The sequence below is a fragment of the Anas acuta genome, chromosome 10 (assembly GCF_963932015.1).
Source record: "Anas acuta chromosome 10, bAnaAcu1.1, whole genome shotgun sequence".
Lineage (NCBI taxonomy): Eukaryota > Metazoa > Chordata > Aves > Anseriformes > Anatidae > Anas > Anas acuta.
This window is the reverse complement of record NC_088988.1, coordinates 14,315,903-14,328,867: the sequence shown is the minus strand read 5'-3', so window position 1 is coordinate 14,328,867 and position 12,965 is coordinate 14,315,903. Positions and strand designations below refer to the sequence as shown.

Genomic DNA, 12,965 nt, shown 5'->3' with positions numbered 1-12,965 from the left:
CAGGCACTCGGCACCTACACACAACATCTGTTCTCCAGAGTTCATTTCAATAATGAACACTTTTCAATTGTATTATTTACAGGACTGGACAAAAGAGCTGAACTAATTTTTAGACAATTGTTCTTAATCCTTCAGGACATAGTTTTAACCTGTCTAAACTGGAGAGTCATAGCTACAAAGAGTTTTGAAAAATTGTAACAATTTACTCACATTAGTATAGCTGTAATTATAGTTGACTTTTGACTGAAATTATGAGATGTGCAAGGCAAATTTAGTTTTACAGCACACAAGTACTGTATATCAAGAGCTAAGTGTCATCTGCTCTTTTAAGGATTATAAGCCTTTGGTTTCCTTATTGAAGATAATGTTCTTTGCCATAATATTATTTTTTCCATTTTTCTTTCCGATCCACCAGGGAACTGTTTCAACTGCTCTGGATGCCTCCTCTTTAAGGGAAAAAAAATCCATACCTTTTAAAATACCACTAGCAGCTCCAGGAATTCCTGCTATCTCGGAGACATTGTTTAGTAGGAAATATTCATCACAGTTCTCAGTGGTTAAGTTTGTATTGTGGCAGAAGTTCTCCCAAAGCTTAGAAGCCACAGTAATGTTATCCTTAACTATGGTTTTGGCACAAACATCAAACTGATCTCTTATCAAAGTCCTGTTGCCCAACATGCAAATCCTGGAAGGGAAATGTAAAAAGCAGTATAATTGCATGGCACCTGGAAAATGAAATACATCTTTCCCCATCAGCTGCCTTTCCTATCATGGAAGCTTCAAGTGGCTCTAGTCTGCTACATTAACTCTCAACTTCAGAAAGGTGGTGGTAGCACGATGAAAACTAGGCATCTGTTTTGCTTGGAAGTCAGAAATATAAAGCTACTTTTTCACTGAATCTGGGAGAGGTATAGCAAGCTACATAAGAGTGATTCAAAGATTTTGATGTCAGTGGTAAATTTACCTTAAACAAAGGAAGTGAGGTATTAAGCAATATTTTAGTTTCCAGTTAAATAAAACTATAAGAACAGAAAATATTTCACAGATCTAAAAATATTTAGAAAAGCATTATACCAGTTTCTGTACAGAAGTCTTTAAATAATCCCTGATAGCTTTTAGCTTCAGAATTAGAAACATGCAATTCAGTCCCAATAAACAAAGTTTCTTCTTGTCAGAAGATACTATGCATCACTGCTGAAATCATCCAGTTCCTGATGTGATTCACCTATCCACAAACACAGCTTTATCCCAGCAGTGGAGATTTTTAACCTGCATCTCCAAAGATGGTTCCACAGAGAGGGTGATGCAACATTACAGCTTGCTGCCACTGAAAAGTTCATTCAGCCTCTCCTCCTACTGCCAGGAAATGCCCAAAAGGGGAGTTAAAAATAAAAAAGTTTATTATTTTCAGACGTTTTAATAAGTTACATTGATTCACAGGCCTCAACAAGCTGTAAAGCCAGGAAAATGAAAGAGATAGGGCCATTCCTTTAGGATTGGTAAGCCTGTGAATTGTAACTTCAGAGAAGCCTTCTCCTCCAGTATTAAAAATAAGTACAATTTCTGATTACTGAAGCAAAAGAGAAAGGAGCACAGCCCAAGGAAGAAAGATAGGGAACATTCAAGAACAATAGAAGAGATAATGCGGGGGAGGTAAAGACACTCTTATTTTTACTGCTGTAAACCTGCTGCTGTTGTAAAATATTATAATCATTGGGCCCTAAATATCTAAAGGGAGCACTTGTGGGTTGTGACTGCTTATTTATGGTCACAACATTTTGAAATGTGAATAATTATGCAGACTCAACTCCTCTATTTCCATTCCGTTCTTTTCTTGTCAGCAGTATCAGGAAATATCGTTTGCATTTTTGGTACAACACATGTATCCACGTAACCGCTGCTCCAGCTCTGAGTTTAAGAAACCTTATTACACGTTTAACATGCCAAGGAGCGTGTGCTGTGTTCAGAGCAGAGCTACTCATACAGCAGACTAATCTGCCTTCAAACCAAGGGGAAGTTCCACTGGGGCTCCAGCACGGCCCCATCACACCTCCCACATTCCTGAGAGATGCTCTGTTTCTCAGGGAGCAGCAGCATCACACCACCAGTTTCCAGCCACGAAGGCAGCACATCACGTCTGACTGGCCTGAAGAAAACAGAGCTGCCACACTGCTTTCTGCTAAGGAGGGCTGCATAAATAACCCAGCCCAATCCTTGCTCAAAAGTAACTCAGCAGCCGTAGGCTAAATGGATCGTCTTTGTGGGAAGCAGAGAAATGTCAGCCTCCATCAATCTGGTACACTCACGAGACTTTGTTCTACTGAAGCAGTTAAAGAATGTGACAATGCATTTGTTTTCACCTAAGGAGTTTCTATTCCATGAGCTCTGCAGGCAGAAGGCTATCAGTGCTACTATATACAGCTAAAAATCTGAAATAATTCAGACGCACAAAAAAAGAAGAGCTTTGACAACATATTAGGCACAAGTTTTAAGTAACTTCTATTGAATCCCATCTTCCAAATCTGTAGTCAAAGCTATACCCCCCACCCCACCCCAGTCCAGAAATACTACTCACGGAAATTCAGGTGGATCGAAGATGGACTTGATAGCTCCAGCGTAAATGGACAGTATGGATATTACTACGCAGGCCAAGAAGAGGGAAGCAAATTTGTTAACATATTTCACACCTACAAAGACCACCACTGCCATTAAGATGAGGAATACAGTTCCATACACCCTCATGTTGTTTAGCATAGCACTGGATGCATCATGGGCACCGGATGGATAAAAAATTGCTGCTTGTGGCACAATATATGTCTGAAATAAGAAGAAAGCAAGCTGAAGGAGCACAGAACCACAACTCTGTCTACACTACTGTAGTGATCTTGTCCCTATACAAGAAATGCAAATCACTCTCCAATTTCACCAGGAACCTTCAGTGTATAGGAAAAGTCAAAGGGTAACAGCTCATTCTATTTCAGTAGTACAACTCAGACAACTTTATCAACAATGAGCACATATATTTGATTAAGTCATGCTTCTGTCCACATTTTCATGAGACTTTGCATTCTAGATACCCACAGAGCATGCAACTTTTAAAGTGCAACACTAGCACTACAGAACTGGAGACCTTCTGGTCTGACACGTGAACATGCCTATGAATATGGGACAGGAATACTGCAGTATTTCTATCTAACAGTTGCCTTAAAAGCACGGCTGCCCCAGTATTACTCACCAATAAAATCTCAATGGCACCAAGGATATACATTGCTCCTGCAAATGTTGTTCCCAAATAAAAGCACAGCCCTACAGCTCCACCAAACTCTGGGCCTAATGACCTGGATATCATGAAATAGGAGCCACCAGCTATGAAACAAGAAAAGAGAGGGTAAAATTGTCATTTGTTGGTTGTTATATATTTTTAAACAATCACAAAAAGAACGTACCAAAACTACAGTGTGTATCTGCTTTTCTAGGGCTTAAATTAAAGCATCTTTTTGTTAGTACGGTGGTAAGTAAAACCAAAAAAAAATGTAGTATTTAGCCTAAATGATATTAAAGGGAAATACTAGATATGAATTCAGGCTTTTTAACCTGGCTTAAACAAGTTTCTCTGGATTAAAACCATATTTTAGTAGTAGTTTGCTAACTACACTTACCTGGAACAACGCCATTTGTGGCAATAGCACTCATTGATATGGTTGTCAACATGGTCTGTGAGAACAAGAAAATGGAAGCAATGGTGTCAACAACATTTTTTAAAATTGTAACTTATTCCTTGTTAGAGTAAACCTGTCAGGGAACAAACAATACAGTATTTCTATTTATTCTGCCCTGACAGGTCATTATCTGAAAGAAAACAAGGGGAACAGGAATCTAATCAAGCTGTTGAGACTTTTGCCTGAGAGATGGCTGCTTTATCAGGTCAAACAATGTCTGTCTGCAGACAAGGCATGATAAAAGAGTGCAGGTGTCACTCCCTCTGCAGAGCTGAAATTCCAACAAAGGCTTGTCCAGCAAAGCAGGCAGCCGTGACCTAAGATGGACACAGAAAACAGCTTTTTGCTGAACTAATACCATTTTTCTGACTGTATCTACACTAGAAATGGTTTGCCAGTTTAGAAATACGATCATATACAAATTAAAAAAAAAAGTCACATGCCTACAAAAACATGGCTGTTCATTACACATACAGCTACAATGCAGCCTCTTCAAGTGTCTCACTAGTTTCACAGGTGTTATGTAACAGGTGTTATTTTAGCTATATACTTACACAACAGCAGCAAAGTAATACAATCAGGAAGGACTGGAGAACTCCGGCCATTCCTACCATCCATGTCAGCCGAAGGAAGAGAATAACCCCAAAGATATTCTGCATGCATGGTAAATACACCCCCATCAGGGTGCCCATGCTGGGTGACTGAAAAAAAAAAAAAAAGTATGTTGGCATTCATTATCTGGAGGTATTCAAAGCATAGGTAATCAAAAAACGTACAACTTCATTTTTTTTAAATGATAAAAAATCTGCAAAACATGAAGTATGCACACACAAGTACTATTATCCTCCACTTCCACAAAACATGAAGCAAACTGCTAACACCAAAACCCTCAATTTATAAACAAGATGCTGACCCTATCACATCTTCTTGTTTGAAGTCATTATATTCAGCATTTAACACTAGTCACTAACAACTAACCATATTCATCTGTTTTACTGTAGAACCAGGATGAGACCAGGGGAGGGCTGCAGACTCAGAGTAAGACAGAACCTACCCTATTCCCCAGAGTTTATAAATTAGCTTCCTGGAAAATATACTTTTGTGCTGTTATAACCACAAACAATTTGGAAGCAATCTACAGGCAATCTTAATGTGTTAGTTTGTTTTTTTTTCATATTCCATATAAAAGGAATGATTTTACCTTTCTTATACTTAAATAATAGTAGCATCAGACTCTGAATTGCTTTTGACAGTGACTGTGAAAATGAAAATTGTTTACGTGACTTCACAGTGACTGCACACTACTGGCATTCAACGCAGTATCTTCCAGAATTCTCCTTTGCCTCAATAGTTATTGCCAAAGGACAGTCAGGTCTCACACAACAATATCAAAGTGCCACTGGGAAAGGTTTAGTTTCAAGGAATAAAAGTGGTCCCTGCATTGGCACACCTGGCACTGGCAGCAATTCAGAGTCCAAAATCTCCATGGTTTTCTGCCAAGACATTTCATTGCTTCCATATTTTAAGGTTTTGTTATTCATTTAAAATCACACAGAATGCTGAAACATAGGGGGAACCTAACTTCTCAAAGGTTCATCCCTTTTCACACTTCTTTGCATTAATAAACTTGAATTCCAAACCATATTACCGATGGGCAGCATCCAAAGAAACCCATACATAATCACCTAAATGACAAGGATATTAAAGGGAGGTAACAAAACTTGTTCAAATTTGACTCCACATAGCAGTAACGAAATGCAAAAATAAGAAGCCATAACATGCATTCCTGTAAACAAATCAGCCATGAATCAAAAGCAATGGTACTTAGGACATGCATATTACTATCAAAGCAATAAAGCAGCTAACTTCATTCTTGCCTTGCCTTCACTTAGGAAAGAATGAATTAGCTAAGGTAAGGCAAAAGTATATTTTGGCACGCAAAGCAAAATCCTAAAAAATATAGTGGTTATAGTATCACCAGGTTAAAATAAGTATCTGAAGGAATTCAGTGCAACTTGCAATTGCATGTTACAATTTGGAATTTCCTCATCTGCATTTGTAATTTGCTGTGTCTGAGGTGAAAGAAAGCCATACTTCAGAACAGGATCCCAACATTTCATTGTTAGAAATACAAGGAACTGCTAGCCAATTTTTTTTTTTTTTTTTTTTTTTTAACGTCAGCTTTGAATTCCCTCTGTGACTGAAGCTAAACCTCCTGAAGTAAAGTGGGCAATGGGACCGTGTGCTGGTGGTCAGCAATGGGCTTACCCTGCATGACCAAAAGGGTCAGAATGGATCCAGAATGCTCTTATTTGGCTGCTCCTAATGCCACAGTACGAAGAAGTCCCTAAATTTGCCATTTCTACAAAAATTACTACCCTACAGGACTGAAAGCTTTCTCAGGACAATGTACAAGGATGAAAGGAATTGCTGTCTTCTGATACTACCAGAAATGACACTTGTACAGAAGTATTTTGATCAGGGTAAGGATTTTGAAATGAGTTGTTCCAATGACTCAGCAGAGGAGAATTTTCTCAGGCTATTCTTTTTAATACCATCCTTGTTTCCTCAGAAGCCCAACTTATTGCCATTACACAGCAGGGGCAGCACAGCTGTATATTCTACACACAGTGTGCCAAGCACTAGCAAAGCAGGTGAGTTTTCAGCCTGCCTGTTATACATCTCTCAACATGTGTTTCATTTGCATAAGAATTTGCCTTCACTCAGCTCTTTCTTATCTGTTCTACTTGGCAGTTTTGCTCTAGTGTTCATCATCCCCTCCCCATCCCTCTGGAGAAGCCCTTTTTGTGTATCAAGTGACAAGCCAGCTCCAGCCACAGAGGAACTGCGCATTAATTGCATAGCTATGAGACTACTGCAGAGCACAGCAGCCTAGCCTAAGAGATGCACCAGTGTCTGCCAGAAGATGAAACCCAAACCACAGCATTACTAAGTGCACCTGAGGCATAAGAGTTTACTCTGTATTTTCTTACCCTGTGGAATAAAAAAAATACAGCCATGGAATGAATGATGCACAAATATTGCTTGCACCAGCTTGTTCAGAGAAATATTTAACGCCAGTAATCTTCAGCAACTTAACCCTTTTTATCCATTTTTTTAATCAACATTAATTGGAGTAAGTGATACTGAACCAGTACTGAAGCTTTAACAGAATGCAAACTGAAATAAGAAGGGCATTACATTCAGCCTCTGCAGCTGTCAAATAAAACTAATTAAACAACCCAGGCTGCACAAAGGAAATAATACAAAGGCATTCTGAAAAACACTGGTTTAGTTTAGTTCCACTGAGAAAGGACAGAACAATCTCAAAAATCTCAGTTTCAGTGATGCAGATCGTGTTTCTGCATGTGTGGCATTCTCTCTTATCAGCTGCAGACACATAATTGATACAAATATTGATCTGAGGCTGAAGGACATTATTTCCATTGTGCCAGTATGACGGGTCATCAAAGCACTTGCCTGCAGGGCTCAGGGACATTGATCAGTAATGACAGCTCTTGGGGCTGCTCTGTAGCATGAGGACAAACAGCAGCACAGAAATGCTCTGCCTTGTTAAAAATACATGAGCTAAAATACTTAATCTAATTTCCACCATGAGAAAGGGATATTTTATAGCACTGTGACTACTAAGTGCTTTAATACAAGACTGTATTTATAAAACAGAAAAAGCAACCCAAATCTCTACCCTGTTACAATGCAGTAGCATCATTTTTTTTCTGATGTATATCTAACACAGGATGATACCATCAAAAATATCTGATGGAAATGCTGAAGCAGGGTAATATATTTATATTGACCTGTTTTGCACTGAAATTGTCCTGATCTTTACTTGTACCTTCCACAAACTCTGCATTAATTATTCCAAGAGATTAGAAGGGGGATTAGCCATTTTCCAGAGTTCATAGAAATAGCAAATCTGTTTTGGTCTTGTCACTTTGGAAAGCAGGAGTCAGTAACAATGATCTTCACAAGGCAAAGCACCTCATTATCTACTCATTTAAACTTAAAATTTGAAGAAAGATCTCATTTTTTTGATACCCACCACTCAGAGATTTCATCACTTTATGTGTGCACAACTGTGTGTGCTCTCTCATGCTCTCCTCTTTAATTTGAAAGGATCTGATCGGGGGGAGAGTGGTGTGCCAGCTCACAAAAGAGTTCTCATTCAGAGACTTGCCTTACCAGCATAGATAGAAATATATTCACTTACTGAAAGGACTGCTTTCTTCTTTCAATTTTTGAATACCAGATCTGGAGTCTGCTAACCCTCCTTGCTCAAGTTTTTGTCAATAAGATGCCAATTCAGTAAGTAACACAACAGGACAGGCAGCTCACCTTTTGTCAAGTTAGTTGGGCATGTATCAGCTGAACAAACCCAGGAGAACATTCAGCAATGAGTCAGTTACCAAAGCTGCCACTCATAAACTATATGGACCACCTGCTCCCGTGCTAATGCTCAGATAGGAAGAACAGGGTATCAGCAGTGCATCAGTTCTTGCTTCAAAAATGACTAAAACCAAATGTTTTAAGAAGTTCTGAAAATCCATGGAAGAATCTCATTTGTACAGTGTCTAGATAATTTCAATGCACAGCATTGTACAGTTTCCCATTTTTAATGATATAATTATTGGCCGAGTTATTATTTGACTTCATTATACTCTATGAGATGTTTAAACTTTTGTATTGCTTATGGCAAGACAGGGAGAAGAAATTCAAAGTACTGTTATGATATTGCAATTGATGTAATTTATCTCAGAGACAGACATGCTAGGCAAAGATTCACTTAAGGAAATAGCAGTGTTTACACAAAAAACACTGAGATATTAACACAGAGTAATACTATCATTTTTGGAATAGTTACCCAATTCATTCGACAAAAAAAAAATCTGAAAAGTCTGTGAACACACATTTTAGGGGCACAGTAAGACAGAATTCTAGACAATTAGAAGCCCGAAGTGCATTTTACTATAGAAGCATAGCTTTCATGAGGACCATATTTCTTTTTTTTATAGCCGTCAACAGTTTCAAAATACTTAAGTGTTTACATGTATCATGTGTAGACACAGAAACACTAACAAACTTTACATGTTACTCTACTGAGGAGTTAGAACAACTTCTCACTTTACTGTTATTTGCTGAGTTTCTTCCATAGAAGGCTATACCGTCTTAACCAATATTACACTGCATCACCAAATTCTCTTAATTCTTTCTCAATAGGGAAATAAGCAACTGGCTTACAGATTAGACTGCATCATACGCTGGTATCCTCCCTGGGCAATCAGCAAGGAAACTAATAGCAAAAATGATTAGAACTTTATCTGAACAGTAAGGACCTGCCTATTACATCTTCCACTCTGTCTTTGCTAGGATAACAACCAATCTGCTTTTGGTAACAAGAGGTGGAAATATTTTTTTTTTAGCTTATGCAATATCACCAAGTTAACAGCAGATGCCTCACCTTATTCCCCTCAACAGCATGCTAAAACAGAGATACAGATGAGATTTCATATTAGCAATGTCAAGGTAAAAACTTTGCACAGACTCAATAATTCGCATACTACAAGTATCATGCAAAAGAAACACACAGTTAAAAAGTTTAAGTTACTTTTTTGATTTAAGGTTGAAGTACCAAAATGCAGTACAGCACCTACACAACCTTCACTCAGTCTTGTAATGATGTTATATTAACCCCAACACTGCAGCACTTTAGTCCCAGATAAAACTGAACTTTAAGCTTCATGTTGACTAAACAAGCAGAGTAAGGAAACAGTGTGAGCAAGAGAGCTGGAATCCAGCATTCAGCATGGCGTAATGTGCATTCTCTTTGAGAACAATGTGCTGTTTTTCAGCATTATCACTTCCATCTCCTTTTGAAATGGATCAAAAAATTTTGACAGGACAATATTATGAAATCTGTAGAATTCAAACACTATCTTCATTTTCTGGAAAACTTTCCTTTGAAAAAACTGACAGGCCTGCAAGTGTCAAAATGCAGCCCTACCACTTAGTTTTAGTACCAGCTAAAACACTTGCCTGACTGCCAGAGCACTGACAACAGCAGTTAGAACATAGCCCTTGCGATAGAAATCAAACTACCAACAATCCAACCTCACCTTCTACTTACTTATTACAAGGCCAGCCCAAATGGGCTAACCATCTAACTGCAGATCCTTCGGGGTGGAATTCAGTTGCTTAAGAGCCTAACAACCACAATGACACTTGAGCTGCCCTGGGGTGTCCAATCTGACCTCCACCCACCACTCTTTAAGGGCGTTGTCTCCTTCAAGCCCTGTGTCATACCTAACAGGCTTGCAGAGATCTCTGATATTACCCAGCACCTCAAACAGCAGTAGGGAAAGCCGTTGGTTTTTGTTTGTTTTGTACTTCGATTCACAGCTAAAAGCTTACCCTACCTAACCCCATTCCAAGTGTACATAACTGCAAAGTAGCGCACCCTCCTTCCTCAACCACTGGATCAGTTCCCATTTTTTGATGCCATCTGATTACCTACCACTGAGTTCTACAGTCTTCTTGGCAACACTGCCACAGCACCTCACAGCTACAGAAGTTAAGGTAAAGTGTAAAGGAATCCAGCTCTCCAAATTCACACAGGGAACTATTCAGTTTGTTAGCTGGCCACGGAGAGAATATTTACTTACTTTTGATACTTTCTTCTTGGAGCCATCAGTGCTTTCTGCTTCTTCATGTTCCTTAACACCCTGGGTAAGGTTTGTGTAGTTGACCAACTTGCCAAGCAGAGATGACACTTTTGGTCGTATATCAAGTTCTTCCTGTGGAAGAAAGCAATAAGTCAGCTTCTGCAAGCCACAGCATTTGTGGAGAGGAGGTGGGGTCATGCCTTCCTTGGCATGAGGCTGCCAAGGAACACACCAGTGAAATCAACAAAGGGAGAATGGAATATTTCATGGTGCATGAACCACTGAGGAGAGGGCTTATTTCTGAAATGAGGGCAACTGACAGGAAAAGGCCATAGCAACAGGTATGCACTGTATGCACCCTTCTCCTTATGTACTGGAAAACACAATTTACAGCAGTAAAGCAGAACTTTGAGCTTCAGGACTGTACAAAAATGAACATGTGCCTTGCATGAATCTCTAACATCAACGTACAACAACAGATACAGTTTTAAAAGATTCAAGTTTCCGAATAAGCCAGTCTAATGCTTGAAGTCCAGTTGTTGCACGCACGTGTGAAGTCTGAATCACTTCATTACACTTTTCAACTGTGTAATCTAATTCATGTGGAACTAGATAAAATCCCAGAAGCCACATGTATAGAGCCTCACAGTTTTAGATTCTTCCCATCCAACCTCTACTTCTGAAAGTAATTTCAAGAACAAACCAGTGGCTTCCCCATGCAAACAAATGCTTTCCTCAGACAAAGAAGGAAAAATAAAAAAAAAATCTGCAGCTCAGTGAAACAGCTAGCCTGCAAAGAAACTAAAGTAGGACAAAGTCATTCTCTTCCCTTTTCTCTCTGAAGCTGAAATGCCTTACATGTCTAATTGCACAATAAGCAATGCATGGCAAAGAGAAACAGCTTTCTACACAGAAAATCAAAGCTGATTATGAAAGATTTCACTGTATGAAGTTCTACCATATCTTCATGTATTGTCATGAATGGTTTCTGGGAGGATCAATGCTTTGCAGCTGATGCAGAAACCAACCCCAAACAGTAAAAAGGTAATGCCATGAGCTAAGCATCCCTTTTCTTATTCTTTCCACAAATCTCATGTATGAGATTTCCTAGAGATGAGACATTTCCCATCTTTAAAAACCTGGTTGAAGTAATGTGCTCTCCATTCAGCTGAGCAGCATAGCCTTTGTGTTACCTGCTCCTCCTCCTCTTTAGCACTACAGAAACAGCCTGCAGCATTGGTGTGGTACTGTGCTATTGCTTAGGAAGGAGGCGGGCATGTAAGTAGCAGCACTAATGCCACAAATGGCAGGACTAACCATGACCTGCAAACCAGTTTATCCTGGTCATGGAATCACTGTGCCTTGGAGGAATGAGACACTGGAGCTGGGAGAGTGCTTCCAAGTCTTTAGCTCAAGCACTCTGCCATGCAAACACTTTTGTAGGAATTCCAGGGTGAGTTGCTATCTAGCAGGCTAATTATACATGTCAGGCTCGATGCCACACAGCTGGACTTCGCAGGGGCCAGCCTGGCTGGGTGTAGTTAACCAGGATCACTGGGAAGCAGTAACTCAGGAGCCCAGCTGGAAAGCAGCTGCAGAGCCATGCATAAACTCTCTGCACCACTCCCCAGAACCTGAGCTTCTGAAAACATTTTTCAGAAGCTTGGTCTTAGCACACCATGAGATATTTTCACTTAATGCAGTGCCAATGAAATGAGGAGGAGGATTCTGCTGGGCTTGGTGTGGGTCCAGATGGCCTCCTGCATAGGAGTCTGGTCCTCCTCACTTCTGCGTGGAATCAGTCACTGCTCTCTGCCCCGCAGTATCTGAGCTATTCCATCCCAGAGAACGTCCCACCATTACCTCAGACAGCAAACACATATCCACAACCACAAGTGGTGAAGAAATCCCTATTACTGATATACTGCAGGTGTAATACAGGACACCCAGGCTAATTTGCATACCTGAATTTAGGCACTCTCCTGCAGGAAAATGCAGTGCTTCTCAACAAAGCAAATTGGCTGAGGCTCATTTTCCACACTGCTCAGCCCACAGAGCCACAGCTTCACTATTTAAATTCCTCAAGTCACCTCTGGTACCATTACACTTTGCTGCGTTATAGACTTACCCTTAAACACACCGACAGGTTTTTAGATACCAGACTCCCACTGAGTGAGAGTTAGGTACCAATCCACCTGGATCTTTGCAATGCTCTACCTTCCGCTGAATGATAAATATTATATATTCAATCCCTCCCAGCTCAAAAGATCACAAATCACATCAAAAGTTTGAAGAACACTTAGAAATTACCTCAAACAAGGCCAGATTTCTGTCATAGTAATCACCTCCCTTGCCAGCTTCTGAACTGTTGAGGAAAGGACTGTTTTCTTTATGGTTGCCATGACCTGCAAAGAAAAACAAAGCAGATTTTGGTAAAAACAGATAAAGAGAAATCCCAAGGAAACTTTGTAACCTTGACAAAAAAAAAAATCCACAGGGAATAAACTTGTTTGTTCAACCAAATCCGTTTCTTTCAGTATCTAATGTTATGCCACAATATCAATAT

At 39.6% G+C, this 12,965-nt stretch overlaps 1 protein-coding gene across 4 annotated transcripts in view; it reads right to left on the bottom strand.

Moving 5' to 3' along the window:
- The window catches only part of SLC12A4 (solute carrier family 12 member 4), a 49,725-nt gene that overhangs the window by 17,100 nt on the left and 19,660 nt on the right, over nt 1-12,965 (bottom strand). For 2 of the 4 annotated variants that reach the window (XM_068693887.1, XM_068693889.1), the window contains exons 2-9: nt 12,710-12,804; nt 10,400-10,531; nt 9,199-9,219; nt 4,274-4,420; nt 3,660-3,714; nt 3,236-3,366; nt 2,576-2,817; nt 471-685 (exon numbers count right to left, since the gene is read on the bottom strand). In XM_068693887.1, the coding sequence (XP_068549988.1) occupies nt 471-685; nt 2,576-2,817; nt 3,236-3,366; nt 3,660-3,714; nt 4,274-4,420; nt 9,199-9,219; nt 10,400-10,531; nt 12,710-12,804 (1,038 nt within the window). The remainder of the gene's footprint in view (nt 1-470; nt 686-2,575; nt 2,818-3,235; nt 3,367-3,659; nt 3,715-4,273; nt 4,421-9,198; nt 9,220-10,399; nt 10,532-12,709; nt 12,805-12,965) is intronic. The other 2 variants (XM_068693888.1, XM_068693890.1) reach the window with 1 other exon arrangement.